The sequence below is a fragment of the Chiloscyllium plagiosum genome, unplaced genomic scaffold (genome assembly GCF_037043375.1).
Source record: "Chiloscyllium plagiosum isolate Xiang-an unplaced genomic scaffold, Cpla_swu_hap1 HiC_scaffold_2, whole genome shotgun sequence".
Taxonomy (NCBI): Eukaryota; Metazoa; Chordata; class Chondrichthyes; order Orectolobiformes; family Hemiscylliidae; genus Chiloscyllium; species Chiloscyllium plagiosum.
The window spans coordinates 28,252,417-28,272,978 of record NW_028270140.1 but is presented as its reverse complement, the minus strand read 5'-3'; the positions used below and the strand labels follow the sequence as shown (position 1 = coordinate 28,272,978).

Genomic DNA, 20,562 nt, shown 5'->3' with positions numbered 1-20,562 from the left:
CGACTTATCTGTTATGGCCCCTCCTTTTTCTCACTATTCTGTACTTCTAATTCCCTCCGACAGTTACCTCACTCCCCTACCCACCCTACCGTTTCCCACTCCATAAATATGACAATCTCCCATTCCCCACATTTTGCTCACTTCCTACTCACACCTCCACTACTCTCACTCTCCATACTACCCCCCGTGCCTACTGTCCACATGCCCTCCCATATTTCCAACTTATTACATGCCCCACATCCTCTACCACCCTCCACACCCACCAACCTCACCCACCCCCCAACGCCACAGTCAAATCTGACCCCACCCCCCACACAATTCACTCCCAACCTGCTACTTAACTCCTGAAGATGCCGACACTCAATTTGCAAAGATCTGTGGTGCTGGCATCCTTCCATAACTTTATTCACATGTCTGTGCTTAATATCTGCACTCAGACAGTCATTATCTGCTGACCATTCAGCAGCTGGTGATACAGGTAAGTCCGTGTTTGTCCTCAATTGAAAGCTACAAACTTGCATTTTCCAGGTGGAAGTGCTGGATAATGAACAAAAGAAATCCTTCTGATTTCCTTCTCTACCCTGGGACATGAAGACCAGCTGTGGTGGCCAACTACTGCTGCCTAATATTGATTAACTTAGCACAATGTTTCTTGTCTGTTTGATTCAGTGGTGTATCATTCATTGCTCTTAGCTGATAATGCTGAGATGTGCGTTCAAAGACTTTGTCCGCCACTTTAATTGCTATAAAGTAAATGTATATAAGCCTAAAGAACTGTAGTAGTTAAACTGGAGAGTTTGCATTGACAATGATTTCAGTGTTCTGAAATGCATGTGGTGGTACAGAATCAAGCATTTATTATATTTTAATTTAATTTGCTAGATTTGCTATAATCCTGAATGGCAATCCAGAATAAAATGGCAGTTGTATCTTGAAAGGACATGTACTTGTTTAAATCATTTCCCATTTTGAAATCTTGCAGTTCAGAACAAGTTGGTGTTCAAACTGTCTGAAGACAGAATTTTTACAATGTTTTCTGACCTCTTGTACATTTAGCAAAATTTCAGTAGAAACCCTGAGGAAATGGATAAAAGGCCATTTTACACTTGATGGGTAGGGCTTCTACTTTGGGTGTAATTAGGAATTTGTTCTCAAATGCACTTGTTCCTCAATTTGTATGTTTTGCACAAGTTTCTGCTCCAAGCTTATTTGCAGTTGTGATAGCCCGATGCCTTTCTTTTATTAATGCAGCTTAAAAATGGATTATCGCCAAAACTGAGGATTTTAATTGGAGTGTTAACCGCATCACCTGTGAATAACCTGATTTGAAATAGCAAAGTAACTTTAGCTTTTTTAAATGTAGTCATTTGGCAATTTTGTTAGTTTATATCTATCAGTTAATTAGTATATTAAATATTTACTATTTAAATGCAATTAAAAGATGCCTTTATGCCTAAAGAAAATAAATGCTTGATTTTAAGAGCCTCTTTGTTAGCCTGCAAATGGGCATAATTAATGGAAACTTGCCATGGTGATTAATTCACCTGGGGGCAGGGCCAGCTTTGTGGGCAGGGCTGTCTTCCGCACAAATTTTAAACTAGGGCAAAAGATTGTGGAGCCTCAATTTGCATTTGAGGTAATTTGCACTTTAAAATTCTTTCTTTTTTGTTTTTATGTTGATTTTGCCCATTTTGCATGAATAGCACGACCTAGAAAGGACTCCCAGTAAAGTTTTCTCTATAATTCTACTCTGCTTTTATAACAATTATTGATGCAGTTATTTACAAGTTTATAAAACTCACCCAGAATTATTTCAATAGCCTGCTAATTTTTGGCTATTTTAAGTCATTAAAATTTTGGAGCCAGCAGGTTTACACCATACGCGTTTCCTGGAACTTTGTATTAATTAATTTTACAGCATCACTGATGTTGCGAAGTTCTTTTGATATCTTGCTGATGCTCAGAAGAGAATGGCACAGTGGCTCAGTGGTTAGCACTGCTGTCTCACAGCGCAAGCGACTCAGGTTTGATTCCAGCCTCGGGCAACTGTGTGGAGTTTGCATTTTCTCCCCAAGTCTGCATGGGTTCCCTCTGGGTGCTCCGGTTTCTTCCCACAGTCCAAAATGTGCAGGTTAGGTGAATTAGTCATGCTAAATTGCCCATAGAATTAGGTGCATTAGTCAGGGGGAATGGGTCTGTGTAGGTTACGCTTCGGAGGGTCGCTGTGGACTATTTGGGCTGAATGGCCTGTTTCCACGCTGTAGGGAATCTATCCTAAATTGCCCAAAGTGTTAGGTGCATTAGTCATAGGGAAATGGGTCTGAGTGGGTTACGCTTCGGAGCGTCGGTGTGCACTTGTTGGGCCAGATGGCCTGTTTCCATACTGGAAGGAATCTAATCATCAACAATGAAATGCATTATGTAAGCAGCAAGGGTTGGAATGCTAATTTTTGCACTCTTCTTGTGTTTTTGGCTCACTTCAAAAACTTGGTTGAGACTGCTCAAAACTCTTAAGTTGGAGTTCTGGAGCAGACTTTGTTTTACCTATGTGAACTGGATTCGAACTGAAGTCCCAGATGTTAAAGAACATGTACGAAACCTCCACACTATCCAGTTTTCTAGATTAGACTTTGTGTTGAAAGCAACATATTTCTTCATTAAAATTGTAACTCTTATCACTCCACTCCAACATTATAGTTCTGTGTAATCAAGACCTACAGGTAGGAAGTTAGAATCTGTGATATGCCTTAGGGCTACTCGTGTCAATTTGGAAAATGGTTCAAAGCAATACAAACCTGTACTCACAAGTGTTTAGCATGATTTGAAATAGATAAGCCACCTGTTTAGACTTAGCTATTTGCATTTTGATAAATTCACAGAAACCTAATTAACCTGACTTTGCATGGAAGGCATGTTTTGCATATCACTGTTCAGAGGACCATATTTTTCACAGTTGAAACTCAATTTTGAAAAGTGAATGTTACATGGGATTACATACACAAATAATGTTCTAATCTTTTTCTCCACATAATTGGGCCTGTTCTGATGGACAGCTTTGTCTGCTGTGGTTATAATACCCCAAATAAGGCAAAAAATGTGACACTAAATTTACGTGATCAGTTTAGAATTTTTTATGGTTCTTGGTACAGTGATTGTATTGCCTTTTGTTAAGCTGTGGTATTCCAATACAGTATGCAGTGCAGTACTATATTGACCCATCTCAGACACACAATTACCAGGCAGTACATTTTTAGTTTAATTTCATCAGGGTTTAATTAGTATACAAATAAAACTTCCCTTATCTTTTTCTCCACCTAATTGGCCTGTCTTTGCTAATGTGTGAAATGTATGAAAGTGGGCTGTAATTAGGATGACCGTTTTCACCTTTTCCTTTCTAGTTTACAATTGCCTGAAGGTCTCAGAACCTTAAAACAGTGCTTTGGATTATTGCTTTGCAATCAGTCTGGTTATCCCATAGGCTTTATCATGAGCAGAAGGGCTTTGGGTGCTGCAAGTTCCCACTGTAAAGCAGGATCTTCATCCTTTTGCCCACTAAATGTTTATTGATTATCTCACTGTTCCACGCTCAGCTTCCAACAACTTAATATCAGGTGACAGTCGAGAGAGTTCTCTGAGTAATTAGAGTTGAGCATTGGGGGAACAATTAGGAGCCGAGTTATTAAACTTGATTTATCCTATTCTCTCCTGCACTGCTTGCTGGATATCAAGCCATCACATACTCGAGAAGGACCATGAACTCACGCTTGTTAGAAATTAGTGGGTATCCAATGACCTCCCATTATTTTTGTATTACATGAAGCTAGGCAACAACTTTCAGTTACAAGGTTAAAAATTTCAGAATCTTTAAGTTTGTCAAGGGGTTTAATTAGGCCAGTGTAAAGCATATGATGTGGCTTAGTGAGTAGAGGAAGTCTTTAAATGTTGCTGTCAGTTTTGCACAGGCATATTATCAGTCACTATGAAAAGTTTTAGTGCACAATAATAACAGTCAAGGGGAAGAAACTGTATATGATTAATGAGCATGTTATGTAAATGATGGCGATCTGGCATATGAACGAGTTCAAGAATGTCTTATCCACTTTTTGTGGATTTTGAAGAGTTTAATGCTTAATTCTAATAACGTAATCATTTTGTTTTTAATACTGCATATAAATATGTGTTCATTCCACAGAAGAGAGAGTGTTACTTGGAAAATCTGACTTGGAGATTTTTTTCATTGTTTAATTGCTTCTAGACACGTGACTCTATAAAGTACCTTTCTCCTGGCATGATGTTGTTGACAGCAAAGTCAGTTATATTGATACAAATGTCATTTCTGATGTTCAGATAACATAAATGAGTGAGCAATCTTTACAGAGACAAATTTGTATATGTTTTCTATGTAACGAAAGAGCCTTTGGCAGGAATTCAGGATAGCTGTCCTGAGGGACATTAGCCTGTATCTGCACTATACTGAAGTAATATAAGTCACAATTTGTCAAGTGCATAGCTAAAAGTTTTCAAAAGAAGTGACACAATTTTAATCTTCCTATTATTGCCTCTATGCTTGCAGAGTCTGCACATCTGCTTTTGGAGTTCATTGATGACATTTTTGGAATTTGTGTGCAACCTGCTAGCCAGGAAATCCTGTTTTACAAATAATCTGCAACTATATTCTTCAGCAAAATCAGAATGCTCTCTTATCCAGATCCTCCTTGGTTCAAATATTAAGAGAAACTTTACAGAACTTTACGTGGGGTGGCATGGTGGCTTAATGGTTTGCACTGCTGCCTCACAACACTGGGAACCCAGTTTGATTCCTGCCTTGGGTGACTATGTGGAGTTTGCACATTCTCCCTTTGTCTGCGTGGGTTTTCTCTGGGTGCTCCGGTTTCCTCCCACAGTCCAAAGATGTGCAGGTTAGATGAATTGCCCATCGGGTTAGGTGCAATAATCAGGGGTAAATGTAGAGAAATGGGTGGGTTACTTGGAGAGTTGGTGTGGATTTGTTGGGCTGAAGAGCCTGCTTCTCCTCTGTAAGGAATCTAATCTAGTCAGAACTAAGAAACTGATTTCCCAGCCTATAGATTGAAACTGAATTACTGTGACTTGGACAAGCCACAAGAATTTCTGACGAAGGACTATTGCAACTCTAATATACTAGAAAATACTTTTTGACAAGTGAGGATTTCTGAGATGCAGAATTTCTGCTAAATTAAAATAAAAGGAGCTATTCTCACATTTTACTGCAATTTCATCATGATTTTCAAAATTATTGCTTTGCCTTGATAAATCTTACTTTAACAAGTATAAAAATGTCAGAAAATGTAAAATTAAATGATTTATTCACCAAAAGGTGTTGCAGTGCAGAAACTTGAAGAATTAACAAAAATGTATCTGTAAAAAGTTGCAATACAGACTTAAAAACAGAAACTTTAGTCTGTTGTGTGTGATGGTCAGTTATTGACAGCTGGTTAGGTGTATGGTTTTCCTGATTTTGTGCTTCTTGTAAGCACTGCCCTCTGGTAGACGTATAGTTGACTATTCATCAACATTTTTGAACAGCAATCTGGAAATACACTACAAGCTATCAAACCAAAATATTTAACATGTAAAAGCAGATATTAGAATACAACATCTTCAAATTCTTAGAGGAAAGATGTCAAAGGACTGTTCTGACCATTTTTTAATCATGATAAATAGGACAAGTGTATTGGTGCATTTAGACTCATTCTGCTATTCAATACCGCCATGGCCCATCTGATTTTGACCATAACTCCATTTTACTGCCTGTCCCCTGTAACCATTAGCTGCTGTATAGATCAAAATTCTATTTAGCTGAGTCTTGAAAATACATTTCATTATACCTCATTGGCTTTTTAAATGGTGGAATATAGTTGTCCAATTTTTCTTTCTGGTCTAAGTGTAATTACTCTGGTTAAGTTGCAGAGTGTATGTAACAATCACCGGATGCTTCCAAAGATCTGCATAGACGAATGCATATGTTTAATGCACAAGGCATTTCTTGGGAAAGCTATCAAACAAAATTTGACATTAGTTTGTATGAAGGAATATTGCAGTGACAAAGAAAATTTAGCCAAAGAGGTAGGCTTTGAGCAACATCTTAAAGGAGGAGGGAGTGAAGCAAAGAGATTGAGAGAGGACATTCTAGAGCTTCATGCTGTGAAAACTTAAAACATGACTGCCAATGGCTTTTTTTCACTCAAGGGATGAGGGCATCTCTGGCTAGGCCAGCATTTATTCCCCTTCTTTAAATGCTTAGAGGGCAGTTAAGACTCAACCACATGTCTGCAATCACATGTAGGCCAGACCAGGTAAGACTGACAGATTGCCATCCCTAAATGGCATTAGTTAACCAGGTGGGCACTTTCAACCATCGACGATGGTTTCATGATCATCATTACACTCTTAATTCCAGATTCTTTTTATTGAATTCAAATCCAACCATCTGCTATGGTGGAATTTGAACCTGGGTCCTCAAAACATTTGTTGAGTTTCTGAGTTAAAAGTCTGGTGGCTATTGCTTCCCCTTGAAAGAGGAGTAGAGCAAATAAAATTGTGGATGCAAAAGAGACATGAATTAAAGGAACATAATTGTAGTCTCAGAATTGTAGAACTGCCGGAAATTACTGATAGATTGAGGGAAATAGCCATTTTCCAAATACACCCTGGAAAAAATACATCTTTATGAAGTGATAGATTGATAGTCATCAGATTAGTTATTCCTCATTACATGAAAGCAATGGACATGTATTGCATCAGTAAATTTGTGTTAAATTTAATTTTCAAGGAAGTTGCATGCAAGAGTCTTGTGCCTTTACTATACATTAGACCTGCTAATTTTTATGTATTAATGTAGCACCATCCAAAAAAGGTGGGAGGTGAGAGGAAAAGTAAAATTTCCAACCTCCAACAGTCTTATTTTATTTTAATGTAGTTTATCTTCTGTGTTATGCAGCACTATTCTCTTAACTGTTTTTAACTCTTAATTGGAGTCTGTTTTGACAAGTTCCCAAATGAATGAGGGGAAATGAGGAGATTAAATTGTACTCTGAGAACTTGGAAGATCATATCAAAGACCTTTTGTTTTATTTTAGTGATTAGACAATGAGTCACTGTGGGATTTAGCCAGACAGATAAATTATTCAAAACTTATTTTAAAATAAATTTGTATTTTTGTGGATTGGTTTATTGGTCCAGTATTCCTATATCTGCATTTCCTGAGACTAACATTTTGAATAAATAATGTTTTTAAAACTGGTTAAGCTGATTTCTGGTTTATAAGAGGTATTGACAGTCATATTCACTTTGGCAAACTTTGAAAGTGCTAAGAATTAAATTCAAAGTTTTTTTGCATTTGATGAAGTGCCACATTAAAGGTTATTGTGGAAAATAAGAGCTCAGGTTGTAGTAGATAACGCATTGGCATGTTTAGAAGATTGGCTAGAACAGGAGGACCGAATGGGTCTTTTTTCGACTGGCTGGGTGTCATGAGTGGTTTACCACAGGGGTAGGTGCTGGACCGCAACTCTTACAATTTATATAAATGGTTTGGATGAAGGAACTGAAGATATTGTAGCTAAATTTGCTGATGGCACAAAGATAGGTGAGAAAATGAGTTATGAAAAGGACATATGGGCCCTATGAAGTGATATGGATAAGATAAGTGAGTGGGTAAAGATCTGGCAAATGGACTACAATGTGGGAAAGTGTGAAATTGATTATTTTGGCAGAATTTTTTTTTTTAAAAGACATATTACCGAAATGAGATTTCAAACAATTCTGAGACATGGTCACTTTCACTCCGCTCCCTACCCTCACATACAGAGTAATTTGAATCAAGTCATCAACAATTGTTTGCTTTAGAACGGTTTGTTGCATTATATGTACAACTACCTTTTGGAGGAAAATTGTAGCAAGTACAGCTTTCCCATTTTAAACTCATGCATGTAACAAGTAAGCAGATGTGAAGCTGGATTTAAGCAACTACAGGTTTTGGTTTTGCAAGTAATTTATCACTTTAAAATGGATGTCATTCACTCCGCTTTTAATGGGCCATCTTCCCTTTCATTGAAGAATTGCAACCATAAATTTAATTAATATAGTATTAATAGATTTATTCATCATAGCTATTCCAACACCTGTTTTTATACTGGTTTGATGGCTGTACCAACCTTTACCCCAGAAGCAGTTATGGAAATTTGTAATTTTTAAACAATGTCTATTAAATCTGTAATTATTCTTAAAAAAGTTTGGAAAGTATTGTTAAGAGTTTGCTTTAATTGTAAATCAATCAGTTATTATTTTCGTAATAATAAATAACTGGTTCATGTGACTTTTTGACTTTACCTGATAGCAATAAATATAATTAAGAAATTTAAGAAAGTGAGTGTGTGGTTGATAAAGCAGGAAAGTTGGGGGGTGAAGGTGATCAGTGCACCTAAGAAAGACACACAGATAGCAGAGCAAAACAGAAATGGAATACAAGAATTATCATGTAATCAAGCACAAATCATTTGTAAAGATTAGATTTTTTGTTTGACAGAAAGAGGTAGAAGCCCTTAGAGCTCCTGTGTAAGCTAGCCGAAAAGGTTTAAAACTTAGAAAGATGGTGAATAGCTTAAAGATGCTATAGAGCTGTGTTTCTCCAGAAGTGAACAAGTAATGAACTGATCTGTTATTATTTGTTTGGTTGAAAAGGAACCGTGAGGTCGTTCATGTCCCAAGGGAGAGAGAATTCATAAAAGTATATTTTGTTGATGATAATCATATCTGTGAACTTCAAAGGTGAAGATTTTGCCAGTTGAACCCCTGATCTGTCTGATCTGAATAAAGAACAGCATATTGTGGAAATCTGCAGGAACATAGTGACATGTTTATGTGGGAAGTGATGTGGATGCTTGTCCATTAAGACATAAATTTTTCATGTATCAACTGTTTTAAAGTGAAATTTATCCTTCTTATTTGAAGGTTCATTCACCTGTCATTTCATGTATATTTATGTTAATTCTGATTTATATTAAAGTACAAGTTGCAAAAAAAAAGAAACATTTTTGGTGGTTTTTTCTTGGGGGTTATTTGTTAGTTTGCTTTTTTGGTTTGCAGTTCCCCAGAGGTCACTGACAAGTGAGACAAAATAAAATCATGAAATCTGAGAGTTTCAGAAAAATAAAGACATTGGTTTTGTATGTTTTTCTGATTTGAGGCAATTTTAGTAATGTTATTTTGGTTTCTTAGTTAATGGAGATTTTATTTGGAGCTGTGTGCTAGTTAATTCACCTAAGCAACACAAAGGGAAATCTATTGGTAGGGTGTTAAGGATAATTAGATCAACCAGGTATGGTAGGATTTAATAGTTTTAATGTTGTTGTAATTTCCTCAAGCACTTAAATGATGTTTCTCATTCTTATGAGTTATTTAGAAACAAGAAAATGCATGTTTTGACTTCAAAATAATTTGACTGATTCAGGAATGGCAGTGCACTCCTGGAAGTTCCTCTTTCTATATTTGGCTGCAGTAATTGAAATATGAGGGTGGAAGAAAGCTGATGTATGTTATAATCATTATTCTGGCATCAGTGTAGAATTGTTTGCAATAAGCATAAAATTTGCTTGATTAAAATCATAATATATGGAAGGAATGGTATCTAAAGATCAACATTAAGGTGACTGGCTGAAGAACTACAAGATGACATGAGGAAATATTCTTATTAGGCACTGTGTGGTTAGGATATGGAATGTACAGCATGATGGATGATGGAAACAAATTCAGTCATGGCTTTCGAAAGAGAATTGTATAAACAGAAGATTTTTTTAAAATGTAAAATTATAGGGAAAAGGGCTGGGGAGAATTAGTACTGAACTTCTTTTGCAGAGACCAGACTTGTGCTCAATAAGCTAAGTGGCCCCCTTCTGTGCTGTAGCCTTTCTATGATACCTAAGAATGTTTATGATTAGCAGACTAATTTCAGCAGTATTCTCCACATGATGTTTCCCACTCTGGCAATGAAAGAAATCAGGCTCCCAGAAGAGTCAAAGAATTAGATGGTGATATTTTAGAACATATTTTACTGAATTCACAGGTTTGTCTTAAAGTAACTGTCTTTTGAAATAATTTCAAAATGCATGCATCAAAACTCTCTACTTTCTCTGCATTACCAGCATTATTCACTTTGTTATAGTTTTTGAAAACTATTTTTCAGATTTGATTCTTTAACTAGGTGTACAGATAGAAAGTGTTTGATTTTTGTTCCTACATCCCTCCTACACAGAGGCCATCTCCATAGAATAATATTTCTCCTCTTTTTGCACTCTTCCAATTAAAGTTGAGGTCAGGTTTTGTGTATTGAATTCTTTCTGTTGCTTCAGCCTAGTCTCTTTCATTTTATAACACTTTTCACAATTATACACCAATTCAAGTACTTGGTGACCTGAGGAGACATTAACTTGTGTATTAGCATTTATTGCATTTTAGTAACTGGACAAACCATGTTTAAATGATTCTGACTTCAGTGGTCTAATTCTGAACTCTTGAATTGAAGAACGGGGAATTTGTGTTAATTTTCTTGAGGTAACGCTGAAGAGTTCAATATGGAAAATTGTGATGCTTTACATTGTTAAATTCCTTGTTACCTGTGAATAATAATGAACTCTGTTAATAACGTCTTGTTCAGGAAAACATGAATACAGTATTTATTCCTTACCATATTTTGGTTCAATGTGACAATACATATATTTCTTTAAAATTGCTTTATGTACTAATCCAGGGACACATGTATGTTAAACAAATTTAAGCTGCCTAATATAGTGAGGATATGGTTTTGTCACTTTAAGAAACCTAGACTTTAACTGAAAATATTCTTCTATGTGAGAAATTAAAATGATCTGATGGCTTGTTCTGTCTGTTTCAGAGTCTCTCAGAAGCAAACATGGAGCTAAGAAGAAAAGATCAATTTCTACGTCAGTTGAACAAAAATCTAGCCCAGCTGGAACAGGACAAGTATCAACTTGAGGAGAGCATCCATGATGCAGAAAATGCCCTCTGCAAGGCAGCAAAGTGAGTATGGAGCTTTGGTGGGGGTTGGGGGGGACGTTGGTGGTGGCAAAACCTAAGCAAGCTAGGATCAATTCATGATTTGGAGATGCCGGTGTTGGACTGGGGTGTACAAAGTTAAAAATCACACAACACCAGGTTATAGTCCAACAGGTTTAATTGGAAGCACACTAGCTTTCGGAGCGACGCTCCTTCATCAGGTGATAGTCAGGATCAATTCAGGTACTCAAAGTTTTAGTCAAATAATGAGGGTAAAGGTTAAAACAAATCATGGAATCCCCCTTCAGAATTACAAATCCAGTGATCCTCTCCTCTGAAAGGATTTCTGAAACTGCAACCTTGCAGAAGTATAAACTTTAAAGGTAATCTTATTAATTGAATCAAATGGTGATCCATTGGTGATGCAATGTGCTTTATTGCATATACCATCAGCAATTAGTTAGATTAGATTAGATTAGATTAGATTAGATTAGATTAGATTACTTACAGTGTGGAAACAGGCCCTTCGGCCCAACAAGTCCACACCGACCCGCCGAAGCACAACCCACCCATACCCCTACATTTACCCCTTTAACCTAACACTACGGGTAATTTAGCATGGCCAATTCACCTGACCCGCACATCTTTGTGACTGTGGGAGGAAACCGGAGCACCCGGAGGAAACCCACGCAGACACGGGGAGAATGTGCAAACTCCACACAGTCAGTCGCCTGAGTCGGGAATTGAACCCGGGTCTCTGGCGCTGTGAGGCAGCAGTGCTAACCACTGTGCCACCGTGCCGCCCAAGTGTTCTTTAATTTGCTAAAATGCAAGGTAGTTGATTTTTGCACCTTTCACCTGCCATCAAGGTGGCTGGTACCAGCCTTCGAATGGTGTCAATTGCATTGCCCTCATTGTTAACACCAAAATGGTGGCCATTTGAACAGCCCAACTGTGTGGTGTCCGGAAGCCCTGTTTTGTTTCTGGTTACAGATCCCTTTTTCACATTTGGAAATCAGAACTCCAGTGGTACAAATAGAACTCTGGGTTGGCAGTTTAGGTTGGATGTGGTCGACTGCGTTTCTCCAATAAGTTTCTTAGAATTGAAGAAGCTTCAAAAGTACATGTTGAATTTTTGTGGGCCACTAAGGAATAAGTTTGCATTCCCAGTCCCCACAGCTATAATGCCAACCACTGTTCTACCCACCACAATTGCAGCCTCCTAATTCTATTTGCTTAACTAGCCAGTGACTATTAAATTGGGGTGGCTCTTTCACGGTATTGCTGCACATTGAACTTTGGATGTTGTATCTGTATTTGAAGGAGCTCTTAATATTCATTTACATTTTTATTCCTAACAAAAAGTAAATAAGAACAAATTATTGTAATGTAATTGTGCATTTGTAGCTTTAGTTATAGGTTTGTATAATTATGAATTATACTTTGTCAATTAATGTAGTAATCCAACCACTTTAATTAAAATACATTCCTAAAGGTTTGAAGAGATAAAATAACTCAATTAACAGAACAAATATCAGTTAATGTAAACACACTTTCTGTTGTGTCAACAGTGCTTTGACTCAGAACAAGGTAAAAGCAGTCTTTCAGAAATTCAAATAATTAAGCCTCCTGTCAAATGGATGTAAACATTTGAAAGAGGCTAGGGTTATTTCAAAAGATATGTGGACAAGATATATAAGGATGCAGATGATGAATGTGATTGTCTCATTACTATATAGATAATTGTTCAGTATTTTTGCACGACTTGGCTTCTTTGAATTTTCAGGTATTATACACAATTTTTTAAATGCATGACAAGGCAATTAGAAAGGAAAGTCTGTCCTTTTAAACTAAGGCCAACTTGTGTTTTTTTAATTATAGTTTTTGTGAGTCATAAAGTCTTACTGGAAACTATTTGATGAGAACTGGTACTTTAGCTATTATAAATAATCATTCTTCTTATTGCTAGGATATTTTGTCACATTTGTTTATTTAACAAGTTGCCACACGTAATTAATTGTTTGCAAAATTATATTATAGTTTTATATGAGGCATGTGTATATTCAAGTCTATCTTGCTTTGGAATTTCAGGCATTTTACTAAATAGATACTTCTTAAGTGTACATTATTCATGACATAACTTAATTGCACAAATATTGGTTTTTCAATGCACTGAAATCCTATTGCACTAAGTAGAAGTTTAAGATGGCCTACAATCATGTGCTATTGCAATTAATCATTTATATATTTAATGCACAAAATTCTGCTATTTTTCTCTAAATTTAATAGAATAACATTTTTTCTAGAATTAAGATGTTTTTGTTATAAGCTATTTATTACTCTGAATGAAGAACATCAAATTACAATTTTTCCTTCCATTCATATTTAGATAAAATCTGTATTTTTCTCACACAGAGACAGAGAAAACTTGGTCAGATACATGAAAGGTGTGGATGATGCCTTGAAGCAGGTAGTGTAAATTTATTTTGAATTTATTGCTTACTGATGATACAGTTTACAAAGCAAACATATACATATCAGGAAGATGATACTTTGTTCTTATATATAAAAAAAGAAACATTGTAGACTGTGCATTTCACAGAACAGTTTCATGAGATAATTTTTGAGATTTACTTTATACCTAGGACCTAGGTTTCAATTCAGCATGGTCCACTTAAGCAGCTTCCAGAATAGACTTTACCCAAAAACGCTCATGCTTCACTAGTGCACCTTTCTTTCCCACGCCACACATACTTCTGGCTGTTTTGAAGCCAATTAGCAGCAAATTAAGTATCTCTTCTCTTGTCCATAAAGCACCCTAAGGGACATGATTTTGGGCAGCTTGTGTTCAGTCATTTATGGATGCGAATCCATCAGAAGAAATTTCCCGTAAGTTGGAATTAATTAGTATCAGAACAGGCATGAGAGTAAACGGTGTAGGAAGTAAAATGTCATAGTAGTGAAGTAAGGTGTGCTTTTCTGAGTTTGGGTTAAGTCCATTATTGGAACAGCATCTGTCTGTGTAAAAACCCAAATTAGGAAATCTTGATATTCCTGATAGCTGCATTGCAGAAACATGTTTTATTTTTTAACAGTACAGCAAACAATAACATATGTCTTGAAGCTAGAAAGTTCATAAAGGAAGGCAAAGAGTCAAACAATCGAAGACTTCAATGAGTTTATTTAAATTTAACTTCAGGCTTATCACAATGTTCCGTGACTATAACAACTGTAACACAGATTACATATTTTGTCAAATAGAATGAGTATTGAACTGATCAAATATCGTACAGGTATCAAGCAATCGAGAACATTGTATCTGTGCAGACAGAATTTCCATCACAACTTGAAGTCTCGATGACACCAGCAAAAAACAGAGGAAGCCCAGGGCCATTATTTAGGAAACCATGATTAGATTTCAAAAGTATTATAAGCCACTAATCTTCTTTAATGTGATTTGTATAAATTCCAAAAATGAAGCCTGCCTTCTGAATGTTGTTTTGAAGAACAATCTGGACATAAAAAGCACATTTCATGATGTCAGTCAATTTTCTATCTCATTTGATCTCCCACATGATAAAAAGAAAAGGAATGAACAACAAAATTTCAAATTTGGCAATCATTAATCCATGATTACTCTCCAGGGAAAATCTAATCAACATCATGCTTTAAAATCACTCCTGTCAGTGAAATCACTGTTTTTAAAAGTCTTCTCTCTCTCCCCTTCCCTTGAATTAGCATCCAGGGATGAGCAATAAATGCCGGCCTAGCCAACAGCACCCACATCCTATAAATGAATAAACAAGCACCAAATCTGTCAACAATCACATCAATGGATAATAGTAAAGTTCAATTACATCATTCACGGCATGATGTTACTTAAGATTTCATGAATATATATCTGAGATTATTAAATTACATCAATAAAATTGGAGGTTATATTAAAGAATGGGATGCATTCTTTAATTCCAGTGGTTCTGTGGTTGTAACACTGTGTTTATAAACAGTAGTGAATATGGTTTACTTAGTCATGAATGACATTGGGACTTGACTCCAAGTAACAGTGGTGTTCATGTTAACTGTGGTTAATGCCTGCAGATTTGGTTCCGAAAACCAAAGTGATATTTTAGTAAAACATATTTATTGAGTCACAAGTTTCATTTTCTCTGCATATAGAATGATGTTGCTGTCAATGTTCTGTGTTTAGAAAGCTAGTTTAAAATGGTTTTTCCGAAGGCACTCTCATTTACAATCTCTATTATGTATATCTTAAAGATGCTTACAAGAAAAGATAAGGTAGATAAAGATAAACTATGTCCATCAGTTGTGGATTCTAGAACCGGGGGATATAATATAAAAATTAGCATCAGTCTTTTGAGGAGCGATTTTAGGATGCAGTCTTACACACAAAGGGTTGTAGAGGTTTGGAACTCTATTCCACAAATGGCAGTCGATGCTAGATCAGTTAATTTTAAATCTGAGATAGATAAATTTTGTTTAACGAAGGTATTAAGGGATACGGGCCAAAGATATAGGTGGTGCAGTGGCTCCGTGGTTAGTACTGTTGCGCCAGCACTAGGGACCTAGGTTCAATTCCAGCCTTGGGTGACTGTGTGGAGTTTGCATGTTCTCCCTGTGACTGTGTGGGTTTCTGCTGGGTGCTCCAGTTTCCTCCCACAGTCCAAAGATGTGCAGGTTAGGTGGACTGGCCATGCTAAATTGTACTTGGTGTCCAGAGATGTGCAGGCTAGGAGGGATAACCATAGTAAATGTGAAAATAGGGTAGAGTAGGGGCTAGGTCAGAATGGGATGCTATTCGGAGGGTCGGTGTAGACTTAATGTGCTAAATGGCCTCTTTCTCACTGTAGAGGTTCTATTTTTTTTAAAAAAGTCAGGTATATGGAGTAAGGCTACAGATCAGCCATGACCTCATTAAACTTGAGTTCTTAATAGTGTTTTTGTTTTGCCTCTGCCAGCAGATCACAGGTTTTTGAGAAGGTTGGGAATGCATGTATTGTGATACACAAGGTAAAACAGTGATATGGAGCAGGTTGGATAAATCAAAGGGTCTAACTTTTTGTTATTGTTCTTATCTGGAAACTGTGCTATAGCCTTGACTACCCAGCCCCAAAACTGAATAGAGTAGCAGATCAAACCAAGATCTGAATATTTCAAACACAGCATAAGGTGTAACTGGGATTTTTTAAAATTGTAAAATGAAAGAAAAGTGAACAGATAAAACTATAACTTTTCTTAACAATTTATGTGTGTCTTGTAGCATACTGGTCCACATGAATTGACTTATTGTAGTAAAGGGACCTGCCTAGCTCTGTTAAAAAAGTGTACAATATATGTTTTCTAACTAAAATTAATTAAATCATTCAAAAAAAAGTTAGTCAGATTGTATAATTGAAGCAGATCAAAATAAAATAACCTGACAGCTTGTGAAATACCAAACAATTCCAGGCATTATAAGAACCAAAAACAGAAATTGCTGGAAAAATTCAGCAGGTTTGGCGGCATCCTTTATAGGTCAGAGCATCGAGTATAAGAGTTGGGAGGTCACGTTGCGGCTGTACAGGACATTGATTAGGCAACTTTGGAATGCTGCGTGCATTTCTGGTCTCCTTTCTATTGGAAGGATGTTGTGAAACTGGAAAGGGTTCAGAAAAGACTTACAAGGATGTTGCCAGGGTTGGAGGATTTGAGCTATTGGGAGAGGCTGGAATAGGCTGGGGTTGTTTTCCCTGGAGTGTCGAAGGTTGAGGGTGACCTTATGGAGACTTATAAAATCATGAGGGGCATGGATAGGACAGGTAGACAACGTTTTTTCCCTGGAGTGGGGGGATTCCAAAATTAGAGGGCATCGGTTTAGGGTGAGAGGGGAAAGATATAAAAGGGACCTAAGGGGCAACTTTTTCACGCAGAGGATGGTGTGTGTATGGAATGAGATGCCAGAGGAAGTGGTGGAAGCTCGTACAATTGCAACATTTTAAAAGGCATCTGGGTGGGTATATGAATAGGAAGGGTTTAGAGGGATATGGGCCAAGTGCTGGCAAATGGCACTAGATTAGGTTGGGATAACTGGTCGGCATGGACTAGTTGGACCAAACAATCTGTTTCCGTGCTATACATCTTTATGACTCTATAACTGTATCTGAGAAGAGAAATCAGAGTTAACGTTTTGGGTCTGGTGACCCTTCCTCAGACTGCTTTACATTTCCTAGAATTGCTGTTTTTGTTTCTGATTTGTATATGATCTGCAGTTATTTCAGTTTTTATCAAGGCATTATAAGACTAATTGTAACTGGAAGGGTAATTGGTTTTTATCCATGCTTTTCTATGACACATTTGCAAATTAGTTTGACATTTTCAGGAAAATGTTTTCCTTTGGAAATAAGTGATAGCCTGTTTTGAATGCCATCAGCTCAAATATTTACTACAACCTAATTCAGTAATCATTTTATTTGTATATAATTGGAAAGCTAATTTTGTGTAGCAGAGAGAAATAGAATCCTGGTGACAGTCAGCAAATAAAGCAAAGCAAACTAAAAATTGACTTTGCCTAGATCATGTCAGGGCTAACAATCTGGGAAGATATGGCTAAATTACATTGTGAACATTTTTCCAATAATCAATTTGTAAGATATGCAGGTGTTAGATATTTAAAGTAACTGTCATAATCAAACAGCTGTACTCTTCAGTGTGTCATCAGTTGGTTTGCTTCATGTCATTCTGACCTACTCAAAATTGGGATTTTTTTTAACTGCAGAGAGATTGGAAAAACCTTGATGGATCAAAGCTGTGCTTTTACAGAACAGCTGGGTAGTACATGATGTCTTGGGTCAATTTTACAGCATTCAGACATGCCTCCATCTCATTGAGGAAAAGAATTGAAACTACTTGAACTATTTAAGGAATGATTGGATATGCAGGATAGTAATATTACCAGTATTATTGGAGTCTGTTGTCACGTCGCAGTGTAGTAATGGGGGATAAAGTTATAAGATATGCTATCACTGTATTTAACAATGTTCTTCTACTCCAAATTGTTAAAGGTAGCCTGGTCCGTTGTTCTACCCTTTATACCTTTTTTGCATACTGTAACTCACCAGAAATCTTGATGCTGTAATGTTGGTAACATTGAGTAGCACACTCTATATTCACTTTGCAAATCAGCTTATTCTTTCATGTACTTATATATGCAATTATTTAGTTTCATGGAGAAATGCTCAGCAATAATTCTGCCTGTTGTACTTTAATATTCCTGTCTGAAGTTCAAGAAAGGCTACTTAATGCAGAATAGAAGTGAGGAATACTTCTTCATTCTGAAATTTTATAACATTTTAACTTACCTGAAAGCTTGGGAGCATAGAAGCCTGAGGATTTTCATTGGCCATTTTGACCTTTTGACCCCACTTTGCTATTCCGTAAAATCATTTCTTATTCATCTGACTGCAGCCTAAATTCTACCTTTTGTCTGCCACCCAATGAACCATGGCTTTCTTTTCTATCAAAAGTCTATTGACCTCAAAGTCTTGAAAAAATTCAATGACCCAGCCTCCGCTGCTTTCTGGGTAAGATAATGCCTCAGACTAACTATCTCTGAGACAAAAAGGGGGAGATCTCGTTCTTTCAAATTGTGTCACCTACTTCTAATGTTCACAGAGAGAAACCTAGAAAATAGGAGCAGTTGTAGGCTGTTCAGCACTTAAGCCTGCTCCCCCCATTAATTTGATCATGGCTGATCATCCAATAGTCCCTGCTTTCCACTTTCTCCAATATTTTTGATCCATTTAGGCATAAGAACAATAAGTAACAATTTCTTAAAAAAAACAGTATTTTGGCTACAACCATTTTCCATGATAGACAATTCCACAAGTTCAGCACTGTGTCAAGAAATTTCTTTTCATATTCAGGTCTAAATGGACTACCTTGTATCCTTAAACTGTGACCTTGATTTTAGACTACCCAGTCATTGGAAAATCCTTTCTCCATTTATCCTTTCTACTCCATTTACAATTTAATAGGTTTCCATGTGATCCAACTTCATCTTTCTAAACTCTAGTGAATATAATCCGAACTGATCCAGACTGCTTTCATATTGGAAGAGGTATAATCGCAGGATTCAGTCTAGTGAACATCTGTTGCACTCCTTCCATAGCCAGAACATCATCCTTCAGATAAGAAGACCAAAACTACATACGATACTGTCAAAAACCTAGAGACTGAAAGTCTTATGTACTGTTGGTGTGGTCTCACCAAGGTCCTATACAATTATAGCAAGACATTGTTGCTCCTGTACTTGAATTCTGTTGCTATGAAGGCCAATATATTATTTGCTGCCTTCACTGCTTGCTGCACCTGCATGCTTATTTTTAGCGACTTGTGTACTAGTCTTGTTGCATATCTCTTTTCCAAATTTATCTTAATTTGCATAATCTGCCAAATACCTGTTTTTTTCTACACAAATGGGTAACATCATATTTATCCACATTTTATTACATCTGCCATGCATTTGCTCACTCATTCAACTTCTCCAAATCATTGTGCATCCTCTTCACAATTCACCCTCCACCCAACTTTTGTGTTGTCTGCGAAGTTGGAGATATTTAATATAGTTTTCTCATCTAAATCGCATACACATATATACATATACACACACAATATATTATGTGTGTGTGTGTAGATATTTATATATAGCAAATAGCTGGGTCCACGGATTAAACCCTGTGGTATCCCACTAGTCCTCGGCTGGCATTCAGAAATATGATACGTTTATTTCTACTCTTTGTTTCAAACCAGTCTGCCAAACAATTCTCTATCCATGTCAGTACACAATTCCCAATCCCATATGCTTTAATTTTATGTCTTTGTGGGACCCTATCAAAAGCCTCTGAAAATCCAAGTAAAACTACATTAATTGGCTTCCCCTTGTCAAGTCTACGAATTACATCCTTAAAAAATTTCAGTAGATTCGTTAAGCATGATTTCCATTTCATAAATCCATCCTAATTCTGTCCAATCCTGTCACTGTCACATATTGTCCCGTCATCTGACTTGTTAAGTCCCCTCAGGATCTTGGATGTTTCAATAAGGGCATCTCTCATTCTCCTAAGCTCCAAAGCTGTTCATTTTTTTTTTACTTTCTAAGTTGTGCACCCACCTGACAAATTGTGGCTCAAATCACTTATATTATGACATCCTCCAATATTGTGTATGGTCCAGATCTCCTTCTTTATAAACTTCAGCTTTTCAATATTAGAAGTCCGACAACACCTGCTTATAATCCATCAGGTTTATTTGAAATCACAAGATCTTGGAGCAGCACTTCTGATTTCAAAATAACCCTTTGGACTATAACCTGGTGTCACATGACTTCTAACTTTGTCCACCCTAGCCCAACATGAGCATCTCCATATCATGGCTTTTCAGTATTAAGTTATGCTGTTGACGATGAAATTTAGTGTGAGTCATATTTCAATCTCACTTAAGTCAATGTAACTTGTT

The 20,562-nt window shown here is 36.7% G+C and overlaps 1 protein-coding gene and 1 long non-coding RNA gene across 8 annotated transcripts in view; one reads left to right on the top strand and one right to left on the bottom strand.

The window, feature by feature from the left end:
* ccdc171 (coiled-coil domain containing 171) overlaps positions 1-20,562 on the top strand; it is a 265,898-nt gene that overhangs the window by 193,472 nt on the left and 51,864 nt on the right. For all 7 annotated transcript variants that reach the window (XM_087995453.1, XM_043717546.2, XM_043717537.2 and 4 more), the window contains 2 exons: positions 10,931-11,076; positions 13,468-13,522. In XM_087995453.1, the coding sequence (XP_087851579.1) occupies positions 10,931-11,076; positions 13,468-13,522 (201 nt within the window). The remainder of the gene's footprint in view (positions 1-10,930; positions 11,077-13,467; positions 13,523-20,562) is intronic.
* The window catches only part of LOC148151837 (uncharacterized), a 61,559-nt gene continuing 55,252 nt past the window's right edge, over positions 14,256-20,562 (bottom strand). Inside the window, exon 4 of the long non-coding RNA XR_015759818.1 lies at positions 14,256-14,564. This is a non-coding gene — a long non-coding RNA (uncharacterized LOC148151837). The remainder of the gene's footprint in view (positions 14,565-20,562) is intronic.